Source organism: Chiloscyllium punctatum, chromosome 1 (genome assembly GCF_047496795.1).
Source record: "Chiloscyllium punctatum isolate Juve2018m chromosome 1, sChiPun1.3, whole genome shotgun sequence".
NCBI lineage: Eukaryota > Metazoa > Chordata > Chondrichthyes > Orectolobiformes > Hemiscylliidae > Chiloscyllium > Chiloscyllium punctatum.
The window spans coordinates 154,243,364-154,264,105 of record NC_092739.1 but is presented as its reverse complement, the minus strand read 5'-3'; the positions used below and the strand labels follow the sequence as shown (position 1 = coordinate 154,264,105).

At 41.1% G+C, this 20,742-nt stretch overlaps 1 protein-coding gene across 4 annotated transcripts in view; it reads right to left on the bottom strand.

The window, feature by feature from the left end:
- Positions 1 to 20,742, bottom strand: part of dnaaf9 (dynein axonemal assembly factor 9) — a 212,406-nt gene that overhangs the window by 176,102 nt on the left and 15,562 nt on the right. For all 4 annotated transcript variants that reach the window (XM_072577236.1, XM_072577220.1, XM_072577228.1 and 1 more), the window contains exons 3-6: positions 12,309 to 12,428; positions 6,076 to 6,200; positions 4,721 to 4,817; positions 3,422 to 3,528 (exon numbers count right to left, since the gene is read on the bottom strand). In XM_072577236.1, the coding sequence (XP_072433337.1) occupies positions 3,422 to 3,528; positions 4,721 to 4,817; positions 6,076 to 6,200; positions 12,309 to 12,428 (449 nt within the window). The remainder of the gene's footprint in view (positions 1 to 3,421; positions 3,529 to 4,720; positions 4,818 to 6,075; positions 6,201 to 12,308; positions 12,429 to 20,742) is intronic.

Here is a 20,742-nt window from a genome sequence, read left to right as displayed (position 1 = left end):
GATTGTATAGAGTGTTTGGATCCACTGAAAAGACGTTTAAGTTTTTGTTGCAGTTCTTTTGCCAGTTTATATCATGGAGCCCCTGGAAGTGCCACAATAGGTCTAAGTGGTATGGCTGGCTTGCTTACCTTAGTTAATCCATAAAATCATGGGGTGTTGTTGCCTGCTGGCTTTAACTTCTATAGGTGTGTCTTGGTTATAAGTCCATTTTGTTATGTTCTGTGGTGTGTTGTTTATTTCATTAGTTCAACATGGCATGGGGTCACGCTCCCTCTGCTGGGAGAAGTCTGCAAGTAATTTCTCTTTTTTGAATGTACAGTATTCAGTTTTGTTCATGATTACTGTCATTCTGCCTTTATATTCTGGTACTATGATTATGTTCTTGACCTTTTGAATGTTTTTCATGCTTCTCTCTCGTGTTAAGGTTGTTAATTTGTCTTTTCTTTGTGAGGGTACAATGGTTTGTCTGACTGCTTGATGCGTCTCTTCAGTTAGTCCATTAGTTCTGACCAGATATTCTAGTGCATCTTGGAAGTCTGTTTTTCCTGCATCCCTGTGGTTGTAGTTGAGTCCCTGACTAGTACTGGATTTTGTGTCTGTCAGCTGTCAGTTGGAGAAGGTCCTTACCCAGGTGCTTGTCGTCATGTTGTCTACTCTGCTGCTGGTTAGTTCAGTCATTTTGTCAAAAAGGACAAGAACATAATCATAGTACCAGCAGATAATGGCAAAATGACGATAATCATGAACAAAACTGAATATAACCTAACAACAGAGGGTGCATGACGCCATGCCACAGTTAAACAATAGAATAAACAACACTATGGAACCTACAAAAAAAAGACTGATAACCAAGACAGACCTACAGAAGCTGAAGCCAGAAAGGAACACCACCTCGATTTTATGGATTACATTCAGTACAGCGCCATTCATACCTCTTGTTGAATTTTCAGGAACTCCATCACAAATTGGCAAAAGAACTTCAACAAAAACTTAAACATCTTATCAGTGGAGGGCTTATGCCCAAAACATCGATTCTCCTGTTCCTCAGATACTGCCTAACCTACTGTGCTTTAATAATATTCAAGGGTGTGATGCTGTCAGTGGATCCAAATACTTCATATTATGATCACAGGAATTCCTAGACGACATCAGGAACATAAACCTAGACAAGGACAAAGCAATGGTCTCATTCAATGTAACAGTACTGTTTATGTCAATTCCACAGATTCACTACCCTAAGAATAAATTCTTCATCTCAATTTAAAAGTACGACCAGTTATTCCGAAATTATATCCCTGTTCCTTTACTCTCCTACGGAGGAAATAACCGTTCCATATCTAATCTGTCACGTTCTCTTAGAATTTTGTGCATTTCTATGAGGTTTCCTCTCATTCCTCTGTATTCCAACAAGTACAGGCCCATTCTACTCAACCTCTCCTCACAAGACAGTCCCTCCATACATGGAATTAATCTATGAGTTCTCTCTGGACTGCATAAAATTGTTCAGAATTCCACATATGGCCTGACTAAAGCCTTGTATAGTTTTAAGATTTTTAAACTCTATTCCCTTAAAAATATAAAGGCTATTTGCCTTCTCTATTACCCACTGAACTTGGGTCGAGCTTTTTGTGACTCATGCATCAGAACTCCCAAATCCCTCTATGCTAAACCTTTCTGCCATCTTTCCCCATTTAAATAACATTCAGCTCCTCTAAGCTACCTACCAATGCACATTCCCTGACATTTGCTGAAACAGAAAGGTGTGTGTGTGTGTGTGTGTGTGTGTGTGCGCGAGTGAGAGAGAGAGAGAGAGAGAGAGAGAGAGAGAGAGAGAGAGAGAGAGAGAGAGAGAGAGAGAGAGAGAGAGAGAAAGAGAGAGAAAGAGAGAGAGAGAGAGAGAGAGGAAAAAAAGAAGGAATGAAAGAGTCCGAGGGTAGTGGTGGAAAAGCACAGCAAGTCAGGCAGCAGAGGAGCAGGAGAGTGGATGTTTCAGGCATAAGATCTTCATCAGGAAGAAGGCTTGTGGGTCACGTCTGAGAGATAAATGGGAGAAGGTAGGGTGGGGGCGGGAGGTAGCTGGGAAAGTGATAGGTGGATGAAGAGGAGGGAGATGATGATAGGTCAGAGGGGGAACAATGGGTGGGTCTGGAGAGCATTGCCGAGTTGGAGGCTGGGGACTGGGATAATATGGAGGGAGGAGAAATAAGGAAACTGCTGAAATTCACATTTATCCCGAATGGTTTCAGGGTCGGAAGGCGGAATAGGAGGTTTTCCTCCTCCTGACGTCGGGTGGTAATGGCTTGGCGGTGGAGAAGGCCCAGGACCTGCATGTCCTGGAGAGTGGGAGGGAGAGTTGAAGAAGTGTTCAGTCATGGGGCGGTGGGGTTGGTGGGTGCAGGTGTCCCAGAGATGTTCTCTGAAACAATCCACGAGAAGGCATCCTGTCTCCCCGATATAGAGGAGCTCATACCAGGTGCAAGGGATGCAGTCGATGACATTGGCAGAGTTAAAGGTAAATTTCTGACGGATGCGGAAGGATGCCTTGGACTGAGGGGAGAGGAGTGGTGTGGGCACAGGTTTTGCACTTCCTGCAGTGGCAGGGAAAGGTGCGAGAGTGGGGTGTGGGCTGGTGGAGGGGGTTGTGGACCTAACAGGGGAGTCGCAGAGGGAATGGTCTTTCAGAACACTGATTGGGATGGGGAAGGAAATAAATGTCTGGTGGTGGGGTCCGTTTGGTGGTGGTGGTGGAAGTGGCAGAGGATGGTGCAATGTATGCGGAGGTTGGTGGGGTGGAAAGTGAGGACAAGGGGAGTTCTGTCCTTGTTGCATTGGGAAGGGTGGGATTCAAGGGAAATGGTGTGTGAAGTGGAGGAGATGCAGTGGAGGGCATTGTCAACCACATGGGAAGGGAAGTTGCAATCATGGAAGGCGGTGGAATTGGTCATCCTGGGAGTAAATGCAGCAGAGGCGGGGAAATTGGGAATAAGGGATGGCATTTTTACAGGAGGTAGGGTGGGAGGGAGGAGGTATTGTATAGGTAGCTGTGGGAATTGGTGGGTTTGTAGTATATGTCTGTGAGACAGTGATGGTGAGGTGCAGGTGAATTGGAGGTCAGGGTGGAAGATGTACACCAAGAATGAAGGAGCTCAAGATTAGCCTAACATATTAATCCCATTTAGAATCAATCCAATTATGGTTTCAAATGCCTGAAAAATTTCAAACTAACTTCTCAGAATTGTGGGACATGTTCATCTATCACTGCCCATTGTTCGTAGTTAAGGTGTAACATTTCAAATCATTTGTCAAACTTTCATGAATTTTGACTGCTTATCTCTCTTTGGAGAAGCTTCTCAAAAATGTCTTTCGAATTAGTTAACTAATATAGACAATTTTGTATGATATCCACATAAAAATTAAATACCTCATGTTTCATTGTAAAAAATTCCCCTCCTCCAATTCCTTCCAGCGCAAATGCTTGTACAATGGGCCACTTCTCAACAATGAACATATCAAACTTCTGAACATGGCCTAAAAATAGTAATGGGTGAATAACAATTAGCACAAGGTGATCGTAAGACAGAATTACAGATCCATTAAGTGAAGCAAATGCAATACAGATTGAAATATTAATTTAATTAGCATGCATACCAAATAATAGAAGAAAAAATGCTTTCAGATTTGCTAACACCCAAGCAGTAAAGATATAGTAACTTCTTTCATTAGTAGCATTAAAATATCTAACAACTACATGCAATTCAATACCTGTGACCAAATCTAAAACAGCAAATGAAAATAAAAACCTGCCAGGTTTGTGCACCTTTATATCAACCAAAGGTCACAGAACTCATTTCTAATTGTGTGATCCAGATAGCAACAGTTGGTCCAAGTAATTTAATGTAAACCATGGTTATGAGATGCAAAAGCAGATGTAGAGAGGATGCCTCCTCTTGTGGGTATTCTAGAATGAGCAGTCAGTCTTAGATGGAGTAGCAGGTTTACAACAGATAGGAGAACAAATTATAACTCTCAAAAGGATCATGAATCTGTGGAATTCACTACTTCCGACTGCAGTAGATGCTGGAACATTGAATAAATTTCAAGAGGAGATAAACAGACTTTTAATTAGCAATAGGATGAAGGGTTTTAGGAAACTGGGCAGAAATGTTGAGGCAGAGATGAGATAAGCCACAATCAAATGGTGCAGCAGCTTCAATTGGGTGAATTGCCTATCATGGCTTCCAGTCCTTATGTTCAATTTTAAATGCTCAAACAAACAATGAAGATGGTGGAACAATACATTAAAATATGAAGCAGTAACAAAGCAATCTGACTGCTTCGTGAAAACATCAAAACCATAAATTTAAAGATTATCACTTGCCTCAAAAGAAAGTGAAGCTCAAAACAAATTAAAAATCTGAACTGAGGTATTGCAAGCATTCATCAGAATTCGTCCAGAATTCCAAGTGGGTCTGATTTACAACATTCACTTTAACATAACAGAGAGGGAATACCTACAAGCTAAATCCTAAACAAACTATTTTACACTCCTAGCCTGAACATGTTTTCTCAAAGCATTTCACTTCGTGGGGATAGAAAAAGAAAAGGACTTTACAGATCAAGAGTAATAGCATAGACTAAAGAGAAATGCTTGTATGGCTTGCTTAATTATTTCTAATTTTCAACTATGTTCATAACATTAAAAAATAAACTTGGTCTTTACCCTGAAAGCTATATGGAACTCTAATGCGGTAACAATCTCGCACCATATCCACAAAACTGGTAATTTTGAATTCCTCTGCTGCTTCTTCATCTTCATACTAAGGAAGTAAGTTTAAGCTCAATCAATTACAATGTATAAACTCTTGTACAATACAAAAACATTGTGGTTTACATGAACAAGTTGATGGAACTCAGACCAGTGACCATCCTAACTTAAACTAACATATGACTTTGTGGTTACTTCAATTTCTCAGGAACTGAGTGATCTATGAGCATATTGATAAAAGCTGAACTATTGTGTTCCTTTGATGAAAAACCATGTTCTACTGTTGCAGGAAAATCAAGTAACTAACCCAAAAACAAAAAACCTAGCCAATAAAGAATGTTAAAAAAGGACAGAAAATTTAAATCTGAAGTGTTCAAAACAGCTGAGTAGATTTGGAATTTTTCTTTCATCTGAGCCATATATTTTATCAGTGATTTCAGAAATATTATACTCAGAACTATTGAATAGAAATATCAGAACTTAGCTCAATATTACCAATAGTTCCTCAAAGCAGATATATTTCTAAATCAACTTGTTCAGAGTAACGATAACACATCTCTCAAGCAGGTGAAACTTGAACTCAGACCTCCCAGCTCAGAGTAGGGACACGATCACTCTGCCACAGGAGGACAAATGTACTCTGACCTGGCTTCCGCAACCCAGACTTATCTCCACGACTTAATTTTCTTCTAAAACCTTCTCGCTCCAATCTTTACATAGGTGGTACATTTGTTACTGTCCCCATTCAGCTGCTCTAGTCACATTCTTTCCCATTACCACTTATCAACAAGGGCAAAAAACAGGGTGGTGCAATGCAGTAAGTTAAATGCGATGACCCAAATTAAGACAACAGCAAGGGAGAACGGTCGCCATCACGTGTAAGCAGCAAGCTTATAAATTTTGTATGATTCTTTATACAGATATTCTGGACTTTGAAAAATACATTTTAATGTCACATCTGTCTTCCTCCAGTTAGATTTTCAGATCAATCACAAAAATTGCCAAATGAGAACATTTAATACAAATGAACCTTACATACTTGCTTAACTAAAATATTTTGGTATCTAACAAGTTTACAACTTGAACAAAAACAGACATTGCTGGATAAGCTCAGCAGGTCTGGTAGCACCTGCGGAGAGAAAGTAAAGTTAATATTTCAGGCCCAGTGACCTTTCGTCAGAACTTTCTGGACCTAAAACATTAACTCTGCTTTCTCAGCTCTGATGGCCCCAAACTTTATTTGGTAATTTGTTTTCTTTCAGATTTCCAGCACCCACAATACTTCACTTTGCTTTAGCTTTACGACTTACTTCTTTTTCTGTCAAACAGTGCAAGTGTAGGTTTCTCCAATATGCTACATAAGGCAGAAGATAGTTATAGTTCACAGGATTGCAGTACAGATGAACACTCTCTGGCTTGATTAGCAGAATTACATCTGAAAGAGAAAGGACAGATTAACAACTTGTAATATTGTCAGCATTTCATTTAGGAACTCTCAAAATAGGCCATGATCAACTGACATTCACTTTTAGCAACTGTCAAAAGTGAAGAACCATTTTGCAATCCACCACTTGCAAGGACATGGGATTGAATGAACTTTAGGTGTAGAAATACAAATAAAAGCTTGGCATGGTGTAGCGCTAGAAATCAATCTTGTTCTAATATTTCTCAAGGTTAATTTTTATTTCTGAAAAAAAAGGACATTTTTCTTTACTCTTTCGCCTTTCACTCATCAGGACAATTGACAAGAATACTAATTTGAATAAAGAAAACTAACATTTATACTAGATAAGAGAACGGTGCTGATTGGCTGACAAGTAGATTATGAATTGCAGGTACTGGAAGCTACATATATTAATAAATAAGGCCCTCTGCTTTTCAGATAGAAAGAAAACATACATTTCACTGCATCTATTTACGTAGTAATGGATATGTTCACCAAGCTCAGAAGTTGATTTGCAGACGTTTTGTCCCATGTCCAGGTGACATATTCAGTACTTTGGAACCTCTTGTGAAGCATTGCTGTACTGTCTCTTCAGGTTTTTTTTTGGTTCCGTTCCTGTTACTTCTGATTGCCAATTTTAATAGTTCGTTGTCGTGGCCGGTATATGGGTTGAGGTCTGTATGTTTGTTGATGGACTCAATGGAGGAGTCTTATACTTCTACAAATTCTCTGGCTGTCTTCTGTTTAGCTCGTCCTACGATCCTTGTGACACCTCAGTCGAATGTGATCCTGGTCATTGGTGTATGGCTACTCAGACAGCTGGTCATGGCATTTAGTGGCTAACTGGTGATCGTGGATGCAGATTGCTAGTTGCCTGCCTGTTTTCCCGATGTAGTGTTTTATGCAGACTTTACATGGAACCTTGCAAACTGCATTTGTCTTGCACATGATAGGTATAGGGTCTTTATGTCTGGTGAGTTGTCATCGGAGCATGGCTGTCAGGAATCTGAGTGGTCAGAGAAATCTGGCCGTCAGTTCAGAGACTTTTTTTTAAACAGAAGGTAAACGTGTTAAGTGGTAGCATGCCCTCGTAGTGTTGTTTGTTTACTAGGCATCTACAGGGATATCTGTTTTCGGCAAAGACTTTGTAGAGGTCTTCTTCTCTTCGCAGGTCAGGAGTGCTGCTGTGTTGTAGCCCTTTTGAGCAGGGTCCTAATGCAGATCATAAATTTGATCCCTGTGAGCACTGTGTTGATAATCCAGTGTATGTTCTCAATCTCTGTTCTATTACAAAAATATTGTCCATGTATCTGATCCAGAGTCTGGGTCAGATTTGTTGGAGGGCTGTTTGTTTCAGTCTTTGAATCACTGCTTCTGCTATGAGCCAAAATGGGTGAGCCCCCCCAAGTGTTCCATTGATCTGTTCATATATCTGGTTGTTGAATGTGGAAAGTGTCGTCAAGCAAAGGTCTAGTAGTTGAGCGTGCAGTTTGAACCTGTTTCTCAACAGCTCAATAAAGCAGCAAACAGCTGACTTCTGATGGCAATGTCCTGACTACAGTAAACCTACAGATTTTAAAATGTAAACAACGAGGACCCACTTGTGATGCAGCCACAGAAGCCCTACCCTGGGCCAGGCGGCCGGGTTCAAGTCCCAACTCCTTCCAAAGTGTATAATAGCATCACTGAACAGGTTGATGAGAAAACTAGATTAAATTTAAAAAAATGTAAGCAAAGGTTGGCAGTCTATTGTCAATCAGCATTAGTTAGTGCCATGGAGAATGCACGCTCTCTACCAATCAGAGCCCCCTTACTATTCAATCAGCACTCTTCTCATGGAGTATAAATGTGAGGGCTAAGGGGCTCTTGTTGTGCAATAGTAATGTTCCTACCTCTAAGCAAGGAAGCCTGGGTTTAAGTCACACTTGTTCCAGAAGTTTGTAATAACATTTCTGAATAGGTTAATTAAAAATCTCTCCAGCATACATATTGTTTCTCCCCTGAAAATGATTTCTTGCTAAGTATGCAAAATGAAAGCTTTGACAAAAGCTCTTCTCAACAATGCTCAGGTCCTATATTCCTGAACAAGTATTGATAATTATGTTATAATATGAAGCATCTATTGTAACTACAACATTAGTTATCAAATAGCGTAACAATGGATGTTGACATCACAGGATGTCAGGTAGCAGCAAGTGACCCTGTGATACAGAAACACTAGATCGGGAAACAGCCACATGTCAGCGCAGAGACAGTAACGATCGGAGTTACTGAATGGCTAGATACTCCAGTCGACAAACTAGGAGAATACAGGAGAAACTCAACAGGTCAGGCAACATTTGTAAAGAGAAATTGAGCTAACTTTTCAAGTCTGGTATGACTTCTTCAGAACTCCAGTTCTTCCAGATGCTCCTTGTTTGTTTCAGGATTTTCAATGTCTGCAGTATTCCATTTTACTCTTATCAAATTTGGACCAGGAGTTTTTTGATTAATTTCCACTGGAATAATCTTGATTAAACACAATGAGAACAAATATTTGAAAAATTTTAAAACACTCTGTTACAAACTAATTGTTTTGCATTCAGAGTTCAAAAGAATCTAAGGTCACATCACAGCAGAGAAATTTGTCAAATCAACTTGAAGAACACAGTGACCAGATTTACACAAAATAGAACCTTAACTTTACTGGCAGGAACAGGAGGATAGAGAGAGAGAGAGAATGCCCAATATCACATTTAATTTTATGTTTCAATTTTCATTATTGAAGATAGAAAAGAATGGGAACTACAAAGGATAATGCAGCATCCCAGGCTTCAGCATCTTAGTTACTCTGTGAATCTTCCTCATCACAAAATCACAAGTGATGCCTGTGAAGCATTCAGCTCCATTCACAATTTCTCAAATAAAGAAATCTGGGTCCACATGCAGCAAGACCCAGACAACATCCAACCTTGGCATCCTAAATAGAATTATTACTTCTAATACAGTCTCAGGCAATAGTTCTAACAAACAATTACCTCCCCATAACTTGAATCAGAACATTCATGTTAATTCCTTCACCATAATGACCAAAGGGATTTCCACAACCAGAAGCTCAACTGAACAAGCCACATGTACTACAGCAGATCACAGGCTGAGTACCCTGACAACTAACTGTCCAAGACCTCTCCACTACTTACAAGGCACACAACAATTTGGTGATAAATACGGCCTACTTATCTTAGTGATTAGGGTCAGTCACAAGAACACAAGCAATACTACTGTGCCCAGGACAAAATAGTCCACTTTGTCAACTGCCCAGCTATCACCTCAAATATCCAATCTTTACATTTGATGCATTATAGTTTTCGTGTACAGTACTTGTAGGAATACTCTGCAATAACAAGAATCTCTCTCACACCTTACCATCTACAAGAGAGAAGGCACAGGAATACTAATTTTGGAGTTTGGTTTGGAAATAGATAATTCTTTCATCATAAGGGTTATAATTCTGTAGCTCCATGTCTAATAGAGCAGCGAGAAAGTTTTCAGTAACACAGGATGTCAGTAATTAAAGGTGGCAGCTCATCATACTTCCTTGAGGGCAACTGAAGACAGCTAATCAAGGCTGTCAGTGCCAATGACAGCCATATCTCAAGAATAGACTTAAAAGAAACTTAGGCCTTCAATTTTCCCTTTCATCTGACACCCCAATTCCCATAACAATTTCCTATCTTAGTTTCTCCAACAATAATAACATAACATAAAAACATGGAAAACAGGTGCACAGTAGGCCTGTACCACCATTCAATATGATCATTGTTGATCATGCAATTTCAGTATCCCACTCTTGTTTTCTCTCCATACCCTGTGTCCCCATTAGCTGCAAGGACCACGTCCAGCTCCTTCTCAAATATATCGAACGAACTGGTACACAATTGTACAAGCTCATAACTGAGTGAAAACATTCTTCCTTATCTCAAGCTGAATGATTTACCCATTATTCTTAGACAGTGACGCTTAGTTCTGGGCTTCTCCAAAAATAAGAATATTCTTCCTGCATCTAGCCTGTCCAGTCCCATCAGGAATTTAATGTTCTGATGAGGTTTCCCCCCCCAACCTTCTTCTAAATTTCAGCAACTATAGGTCCTGCTGATGGAGTCTTCCCTCATATCAGTCTAACAATTTGGCAATCAGCCTGGTGAACCTTTCTTTGACTCCCTCGATGGCAAGAGTGTCCTTCCTCACACTGGAAGGCCAAAACTGCACACAATATTCAAAGCATGGCCTCACCATACTGCACCAAAACATCCCTAGTCTTATATTCAATTCCTATCGCTATGAAGGCCAGTATGCCATAAGCTATGCTCAACATCTGCTGCACCTGCATGTCAACTTTCAATGACCATTCTACTACGATACCCAGATCCGGTTGCACTTCACCTTTTCTTAAATTGCCACCATTCAGATTATAATCTGTTCATTCATTTTTGCGACCAAAGTGGATAACCTCACATTATCCACATTATGCCGCATTTGCCAATTATTTGCCCTCAGTCAACCTGTTAAAACACCCTACAGCCTGTTAGCATCCTCCTCACAAGCATACACTGCCACCTAGCTTTGTGTCGTCTGTTAATTTGGAGATATTGCATTCAATTCCTTTGTTCAAATCGTTAATGTATTTTGTGAACAGCTAAGGTCCCAGCACTGAACCCTGCAGTACCCCAATAATCACAGCCTACCCATTCATCCCAACTCTGCTTCCTGTCAACCAACCAGTTCTTGATCCACATCAATATATTACCTCCAATATCATGAGCTTTAATGTTCCTTACTAATCTCATGTGGAACCTTGCCAGCAAAGTGTTTGAAAGTCCAGATAGACATCTACTGATTCATCTTTCTCACACTACTGGTCACATCCTCAAAAGAATTCCAGAAGATTTGTCAAGCATGATTTCCCTTCAGTGAATCCATGCTGACTTGAACAGATTCTGTCACTACTTAACAAATGCTCAGTTATTACATCCTTAATAAATAACGCCAGTATTTTTCCACAACACTGATATTAGGCTAACCAGCCTATAAAAAAAAAGGAGGCAGAGAAAAAAAAACAGGCAATTAAGTTTCATGTGCTTCATGCCATAAAAACCAACTCCAGCCCAGCACACATTCAAACATGTCATGGCTTACAGAATTTTAGATACCAACCTTCCAGGCCTAGAGTTTGGTGCTGATTCAGGGCAGTTTTCACTTCTGCCTCTCTACCAACAGCACAAAGCCGAGATTAACACATTCCTGTGTCTGTGTTTCAAGTGACAAAACATCTTCAGATCCTAATGTCACCCTTAGATTTGGCTTCTTCCTTCAAATGGCTGCATGAAAACGTAACTGTCTACAACAGCATATGACCTTTCAGTTTTTTTCTTCTTTCCACTGCAGGCTCTTTCACCATCCAAGAGGGTGAGCCAGATACTAACCCCAACAATTCAACTGACAAAGCACAGAATGCAGAGTGCAAAGCCACCTTACTATTATCTACCAAAATTGGTGCCACTAAATCCAAATTGGTGTGCAACACTGATATACCAGCAATCAACAATAAAATCTGTGAATGTAATACTACACAAAAGGCAGAGAGACAGAAACTGTGAGAGTTGCTAAGAAATTGCTTTTCCCCGAGCACTATCAAATCGTCCTATATTTTTGTTAGATTAGATAAAAACTGCTCAGTTTTGGGACCAGGATTTAAATTTAGCCCATCAAACCCATGAAGTTCCTGTCAGTTGCCTGTAATGATGCTAGAAGGGTTCTCAGGAGCCACAACACAATTCCAAAAACCCACTCCTCAACAGAAATCTTAAACAGAAGATGCTCAAGTTTTTTTATGTGGAAAACCTAGCACTTCTTCAGTTTTCATTCAGAACGAGTAACCAAATACCAACTCGAGTAAACAAAATGCAAAGTATCCCAAATTAAGGACATGTGGCTCCAACCATCTCATCCCAATCATAATATTCAGAAAAATACACATCAAAAATGCAAAACAAGATGCCTCAAGTGGTCAGTTGTTCAGTCATTTGCTCTGTGAAATTAGGTTAAAGACTATGTAGTTACCATCAAGCACTTCTTCTGGCAAGTCAGTCACATCAGAATCAATGTTTGTCAGATTATATAGGTCAAAGAGTAGATAGTTTGCCAATTCTCTGCATCCCTCATTATATCTGCTATCAATACCTGCAAAAGAAAAGTAATAAGTTAGAAATGAGGTAAACATGTCAACAATTTCATGTCAGAAATGCACTGTAATATGGGGAGGACTGCTTTGATTAATATGTATTAATAATATAGAATGGAATATAGAAGAACTAATTTTCAAATATGCTAACCAGCAAGCATAGAACTATAGTAAACAATAATGGCAAAACTAATGATGTGAATGAGCGAATGATCAAACAAACAGTCAAACACATACAATGTAATTTAACGCGAGAAGTGTAAAGTGATGAATTTTTTAAAGGATGAGTGAGGAGATGCAAATAAAGTTATTATCTGAAAGGAGGTGGCTTGTAAAAAAAAAAATCACACACACACACATTCAAATCTTGAATGGTGGAAGACCCCAAAAAAAAGATAGATATACTCAGCAGGTCAGCTGAGGTGTTAAGGGGTCAATTTGTTCCGCTGACCTTCAAGAAATTGGATGGCCTGGGGATAGGGAGGTGTGTTTCTCTGTCGTGCAGGTACAATAAAAAAAATCTGCATTGTCATCTTCTATTCAGAATCAATAATATCATTGCAGTTAAAATTCTGACAACTCTTTGCAGTCAGAAAATATGATTTACACCAGATCTTGCCATTAAGGGATGAGGTACATTATCTCCAGAAGCAATATAATCAGGTCATTGCACAGTGTTTTGAGTGGTATGTGACTGTGGGGGAGGGGAGGGGGTTTGTCTTGTGAGCATTACTGACTGGTGATGTGAGATTTTGTATAAAGGAAGAACTGGCTCCCTTGTTCAGGGAGCTTCTCTTGACACGCTTTGCAAGCATTGCTCAGAGAGTGTTAAGTGATCCTCCAAAACTTGTACTTGCTTAATAAATTTTAGCTGTTCACAGAAGTTGGTGCATTGTAATTGCATCAAATGTATAAGAATCTCAAGAAAGAGAAACTAAACACAGGCAGCATCTGTGAAGAGAAAATGAGAGCTTCAGCTGATTGTTCTGTCAGAACTCACAATTAGAATTTCTTGTCACTTACTGCTCAAGCACAAAACATTATGGCAGAAAGGATGACTGAAGTAAAGACTAATAAATTCTTCAAGGAAAGAAAAAACATGCAAATCTGAAGCAGAGCAAGAAAAAAAAACAAGGCAGTGAAATTAATTTTGGATTGTTCCAGCATGGACACAAGGGGTTAAATGTCTTAAAATTCTAATCCAAATTTCCATAGAAAAGGGGTTCTCTGGCACAGGCATAGTACAAAGCAATATTACTGACACCCCATCTGACCTATGTGCCACACTACTCCCCTCACTCCACGAGACACCATTTCTGCCACCACCAGATACAGGTGGGGTGGGATTCGAACCCATCGCCTTTCCACCCACTCCTAATTCAGATTAATACTCAAGGAGTAGAAAAAGGACGAGGTAAAAACAATGACTGCAGATGCTGGAAACCAGATTCTGGATTAGTGGTGCTGGAAGAGCACAGCAGTTCAGGCAGCATCCAAGGAGGACAGGCTAGTGTGATCACCAACCCTCAGATGTACTAAAGCATCGAGTGGCCAATTATTATGGCCTTGAGGCCCCCCAATCCTCCAACACTGCCATAACATATTGGACAGTGCAGGGACCCTTTTCATCTAAGTTAGTGAAAACGCAGAATGGAGGGGATACATTCTCAATGTGTGTGTGAGAGAGAGAGAGAGAGAGAGAGAAAAAAAAAGGAGAGAAAATAAAAAAAGAGAGTCGCAGAAGCCACATATTTTATTGATTGGATTTGCAGGACATAAAGTTAGAACATAAAGCTAGTTTAATTAATTAGCAATCATGAATTTAACATTGATTATCAAAAAGCCATCTCGTTGACAGATATCTATTTAGGGAAGGTTTAATTTGCCTTAAATGTGACTCTTAATTGCCTCTGAAATGGATAGTTTCTTGGGGAATTAAATGCGCACTCTCTGTGCATATCTATATCCTATGAAAGGATACAAAAGGGAAATTAAAGGGTCAGTGTGGAACCTGTTGGGCTGAAGGGCCTGTGTCCATACTGTAGGAATTCTTATCAGTCTAATCAAACATTTAGATTCATTATTTTTGGGAAGCACTGAAAACTGCACTTTCCTGTCTTTTCCCCCACAACTCTTGATTCCGTTATTAAGTAAAATTCTGTTCATCCCAGCTGTGAATGTAATTTATGACCCAGTCTCAACAGACAGCCCTCTATTCCTGATGAATTGCTTTTGCCCGAAATGTCGATTTTCCTGCTCCTCGGATGCTGCCTGAACTGCTGTGTTTTTCCAGCACCACTGTAATTTAGTATCCAGTCTCAACAAACCTCTGCTGGAAAGAATTTCACAGATTCATTATTCTCAGAAAACAAATGTCAGTTTCAAAAGGGTAATCACTTACTTAGACTATGCCCTATGGCCCTAGACTCTCCCACAAGAAACAACCTTGCCACATCTACCCTGTTAGGCCCCCTAAAAGTATTACATATTTAAAAGGTCATCCTTCACTGTTCTAAACTCCACCTCACCCTAGTTCTAAACTTCCAGCTCAGTAACTGTCCCCTTGACTTGCCCGGACTTGTCCTACCTGCCTATCTTCTTTTCCACCTATCCACTCCACCCTCTCCTCCTTGACCTATCACCTTCATCTCCTCCCCCACTCACCCATTGTACTCTATGCTACTCTCTCCCCACCCCCATCCTCCTCTAGCTTATCTCTCCACGCTTCAGGCTCACTGCCTTTATTCCTGATTAAGGGCTTTTGCCCGAAACGTCGATTTCGCTGCTCATTGGATGCTGCCTGAACTGCTGTGCTCTTCCAGCACCACTAATCCAGTATTTGCTTTCCAGCATCTGCAGTCATTGTTTTTACCTCAGGAGCCTCCTGCACTACTTGTCTGGTAGTGATACATGATTTCCCTCCCCCGCCACCAAACTTGTACTGTTCTCATCTGTGGTGTGACCTCTATGTATGTTATCCATGTAACACTCCTGGTATTCTAGCTGCTGCTTAAGTTCAGAGCTCAAGCTTGTGCAGCCATGACACTTTGTGAAGATGTTTGTCTAGGACATTTGCCATGTCTGTGACTTCACATGCAGCATAGGGTAAACACTCCACTAGTTGACCCAGTTGACTTGAAATCCCAAAACTCTGAGCTACTTATTCCCCTAAAGCAAATAGACTGGCATTGGAGGGAGTCCAGAGAAGGTTCACTATTTTGCTTCTGGGTATGGATAGATTTTCTGATGAGTATTGTGTAGATTGGAACTGTATTTGGTAGATTTGCCTGTTATATTGGAGTTTATACTGGATTAGTGGTACTTGGATGCTGCCCGAACTGCTGTGCTCTTCCAGCACCGCTAATCCAGGAGGCTCCTGAGCCTAATCATCAATTGATATTCCATTTTGGAAACTAGAGAAGACAACGACCCCTCAGAAGAATGCAGCCACAGATAGGTCAATGGGCATTTCAGTTGCACAGGAGGGGGAAAAAGACGACTGGAAGGGCAGTGACAGGGAATTCCAAAATCAGAAAAGCAGACAAGCTTCTCTGCAGCATGAAACATGACTCCAGGATGGTATGTTACTTCCTTCATGCCAGTGTTAAGGATTAGATTACTTACAGTGTGGAAACAGGCCCTTTGGCCCAACAAATTCACACCGACCCTACAAAGGGCAACCCACCCAGACCCATTCCCCTACATTTACCCCGTCACCTAATACTACGGGCAATTTAGCATGCCCAATTAACCTAACCTGCACATATTTGAACTGTGGGAGAAACCAGAGCGCCCGGAGGAAACCCACACAGACACGGGGAGAACGTGCAAACTCCACACAGACAGTCACCTGAGGCGGGAATTGAACCCGGGTCTCTGGTGCTGTGAGGCAGCAGTGCTAGCCACTGTGCCACCGTGCCGTCCAGATAACAAGTAAAATAAAATGCAGGATATCCTTTGGGGCAGGAGGACCATCCAGAATTCATGAGCCATGCTGGACCAGTAACAGAGGTCATGAAAGCAGATTTTAGCAAGGAAATTCAAAAGCAGGTCATGAAGAGCAGAAACTGCAGGATTAGTTGCAGAGCCACATGCTGAGTATAAGAACAGAAGGATCAAACAATTGAATATGCGGCTGGAGCAACCGCACCAGCACATTTCAGGGACCCTGGAACCTGGGACCTGTAGTAGCTGGACAGGTTACATTTCAGCACATTGGAATTCGTATCCTTGCAGAGAGGTTTGCAGGGACTATTGGCGTTGGTTTAACCTGGTGTATCAGGTACAAAAATAGAAACTGCTGGAAAAGCTCAGCAGGTCTGGCAGCATCTGTGAAGAGAAAGCAGAGTTAACGTTTCAGGTCGAGTTACCTCTCCTCAGAATGGATGATAGCTGAGGAAATGCTGGATTTCAGGGTTGGGGGTTGGGGGGGGGAAACAGGGGAAATAACAAATGTGATGGTGCCAGAGGAAGGAGTAAATAATAGGTGGGATAGGGCCCAAAGAGTGCAAAAGAACAGTTGGACAGACAAAGGAGTAGATAATGATCTGGATAGGAGGGTCAATAGCTATCAATAGGGTTTGTTAATGGCTAATAATGGGTGATGTGTAATAGCAGACTGTGTTATAACAAGGCCTGGCCTATGGGAATTGGGGTAAGGAGAGATGAGAACTCAAGCCCTAATGTTATTAAACTCAACATTGAGTCCAGAAGGCTGCAGGATCATTAAGCAAAGGACCCCGTCAGGGAGATGATGGGAACTTAAGGGCAAACCCAAATTCAAAAAAGGAAAAAAGGTTGATAAGAGGAAGTGAAAAAGATGTTAGGGAAAATAGACAACAGGAGCAATTAAGCAAGCATCAACCCTCATATGTGGAATGATGTCAAAAAATCAAAGCAAAGGATACATGAAGGACTGTCTGACAGCAAAATACATGACCCAAAAAAAGGCACAAATGGAAGTAAATGGTTGTGAAATATTTGCCATAACAGAAACATAACTACAGAGCAAACCAGAACTGGTAACAGAAAGATCAATTATTTTCACTGACTGGGAATTCTGAAAAACATAGTCAATAAATTAGGGCCAAACCAATCAGGAGAGGTATTAGAAATGCAAGTAAAGGGTGGTAGCTTCCACACTTCCACAAATGGCAGTGGATGCAGGATCAGCTGTTAATTTTAAATCTGAGCTAGATCCATTTCTGTTGAGTAAAGAATATTATTGGATGTCATACAGTCAGAGATGTACAGCATGGAACAGACCCTTCAGTCCAACTCGTTCACGCCGCTCAGATATCTAACCTAATATACTCCCATTTGCCAGCATTTGGCCCATTATCCTCTAAACCCTTCCTATTCATATACCCAACCAGATGTCTTTTAAGTGTTGTAAGTGTACCAGCCTCCACATTTCCTCTGGCAGCTCATTCCATCCACATACCAACCCCCCCCCCCCCCCCCCCCCCCAATGAAAAGGTTGCACCTGAGGTCCCTTTTATATCTTTCCCCTCTCACCCTGAACCTATGCCCTCTAGCTCTGAACTCGCACCCACCTCACCCACCTCACCCCCCCGAGAAAAGATATCGTCTGGTTATCCTATCCATGTCTCCTTACTACAGGAAAGATTGCCTTGCCATAAAGGAAGTACAACAAAAGGTTCCGAGGAAGTGTTCTTGGACTGGTGGGACAAACTAATGAAGAGAGATTGGTCAAAGTTGGCCTGTGCTCTCTGGAGTTTTGAAAAATGAGAAGGAAACCTACAAAGTACTCAAAAGGGATAGATGGAGTAAATCCAGTTAAGAGATTTCCCTGTTGCAGAGTTCAGAACCACAAGGTACAAGTTAATATTAAGGAAGATGTTATTTAAAATGAAGGTTGGGATTTTTCTTTTCCAAAAATCAGTCTTCTGAGAATTCTCAAGGTTAGTAAGCTACATGCGATATAAGCAATTTGTACCATACGAGGTGTTATGGCCCAGACTCCCTCAAAATAAAGGTAACCTAGACCTTTTATTTCTAAGGTAAATGCAAGGCACTGTGCTCCAGATGTAATTTGATTGGTCAAACTACTCAATATTAAGCGACAGAAAATTTATTCAAATACTACAGTAATAGAGAAATACAGCACGGAAACAGGCCGTTCGGTCCAACCCGTCCACGCCGATCAGATATCCCAACCCGATCTAGTCCCACCTGCCAGCACCCAGCCCATATCCCTCCAAAACCTTCCTATTCATATACCCATCCGAATGCCTCTTAAAATGTTGCAATTGTATCAGCCTCCACCACATCCTCTGGCAGCTCATTCCATACACGTACCACTTTCTGCGTGAAGAAGTTGCCCCTTAGGTCTCTTTTATATCTTTCCCCTCTCACCCTAAACCTATGCCCTCTAGTTCTGGACTCCCCAACCCCAGGGAAAAGAAAGGCTTTGTCTATTTACCCTATCTATGCCCCTCAATTTTATAAACCTCTATAAGGTCACCTCTCAGCCTCCGGCGCTCCATGGAAAACAGCCCCAGCCTGTTCAGCCTCTTCCTATAGCTCAAATTCTCCAACCCTGGCGACATCCTTGTAAATCTTTTCTGAACCCTTTCAAGTTTCACAACATCTTTCCAATAGGAAGGAGACCAGAATTGCATGCAATATTCCAAGTGACCTAACCAATGTCCTGTACAGCAGCAACATGATCTCCCAACTCCTGTACTCAATACTCTGACCAATAAAAGGAAAGCATACCAAACGCCTTCTTCACTATCCTATCTACCTGCGACTCTGCTTTCAAGGAGCTATGAACCTGCACTCCAAGGTCTCTTTGTTCAGCAACACTCCCTAAGACCTTAAGTGTATAAGTCCTGGTAAGATTTGCTTTCCCAAAATGCAGCACCTCGCACTTATCTAAATTAATCTCCATCTGCCACTTCTCAGTCCATTGGCCCATCTGGTCAAGATCCTGTTGTAATCGGAGGTAACCGTCTTCGCTGTCTACTACACCTCCAATTTTGGTGTCATCTGCAAACTTACTAACTGTACCTCTTATGCTTGCATCCAAATCATTTATGTAAATGACAAAAAGTAGTGGACCCAACACTGATTCTTGTGACACCCCACTGGTCACAGGCCTCCAGTCTGAAAAACAACTCTCCACCACCACCCTCTGTCTTCTACCTTTGAGCCAGTTCTGTATCCAAATGGCTAGTTCTCCCTATATTCAGTGACATCTAACTTATCTAACCAGTATCCCATGGGGAACCTTGTTGAATGCCTTACTGAAGTCCATATAGCTCACATCTACCACTCTGTTTTATATTTTAACTATAGTGCCAAAGAGGAACTTGGAATAACTATCAGAAAACTTAACGCAATAAAATATACAATAACTATTGTCATTAACTGTTCCAAACAGTAACAACCTACAAACACGCCCTTGACAAAAAAGCCAATTCAAAAAACAGATGAGACATTCCAGGAAGAAAGAACAAAAATTCTGAGAGAAAACTCAGTAATACCAGCCAGAAGCGATTTGCTGCTGAGACCCCATGTACAACTGTTGAGAGCTAACTAAAAATCCTGGGTCGAAGAGAGCTTGACGACACCCACTCAGGCTGCTTCTATTAGAGCCAGTCAGAGAGATATACAGCACAGAAACAGACTCCATCAGTTCAAATGTTCTCATAAAATATTTTCCTGATAACAGCTAGAAACCAGGATTAGGACAAAAATGTTCTTCTGATCGTACCATGGCAGATTGTTCACCATACTCACTGAACTTGGACAATTAATGCATCAGGACTCCCAAAATCTGAGCTGAAGTGCACCTAACAGACTTTCGTCTCACCGAGTTCCACAGATTCTTCACCCACTGACTCAAGAAATTCTCCCTCATCTCAGTTCTAAAGAGTCAGCCCTACACTCAGACTGTGCTCTCAGGTCCTAGTCTCTACTAGGAATGGAAACACCTTCCCCACATCTACTCTATCCAGCTCAAATGAGATGCCCTCCCCCATGCTTCTAAACTCTGTAGAGGACAGAATCAGAGTCCTGCATCGCTCCATATGACAAACGCCTCATTCTCAGGATTATTTTCGTCATCCTCCTCTTCTAGATGCCCTCCAATATTAGCACATCCTTCCTTAGATCAAAAACAGCTCATAATATTCCAAATATGGTCTCAACTGAGCTTTATAGAGACTCAGCAGCACATTGCATTTGCCTTTCTAACTATCAACTGAACCTGCATGTTAACCTTATGGAATTCTGGACTACAACTCCCAAGTCCCTTGGTGCTTCAGATTTCTGAAGCCTTACCCA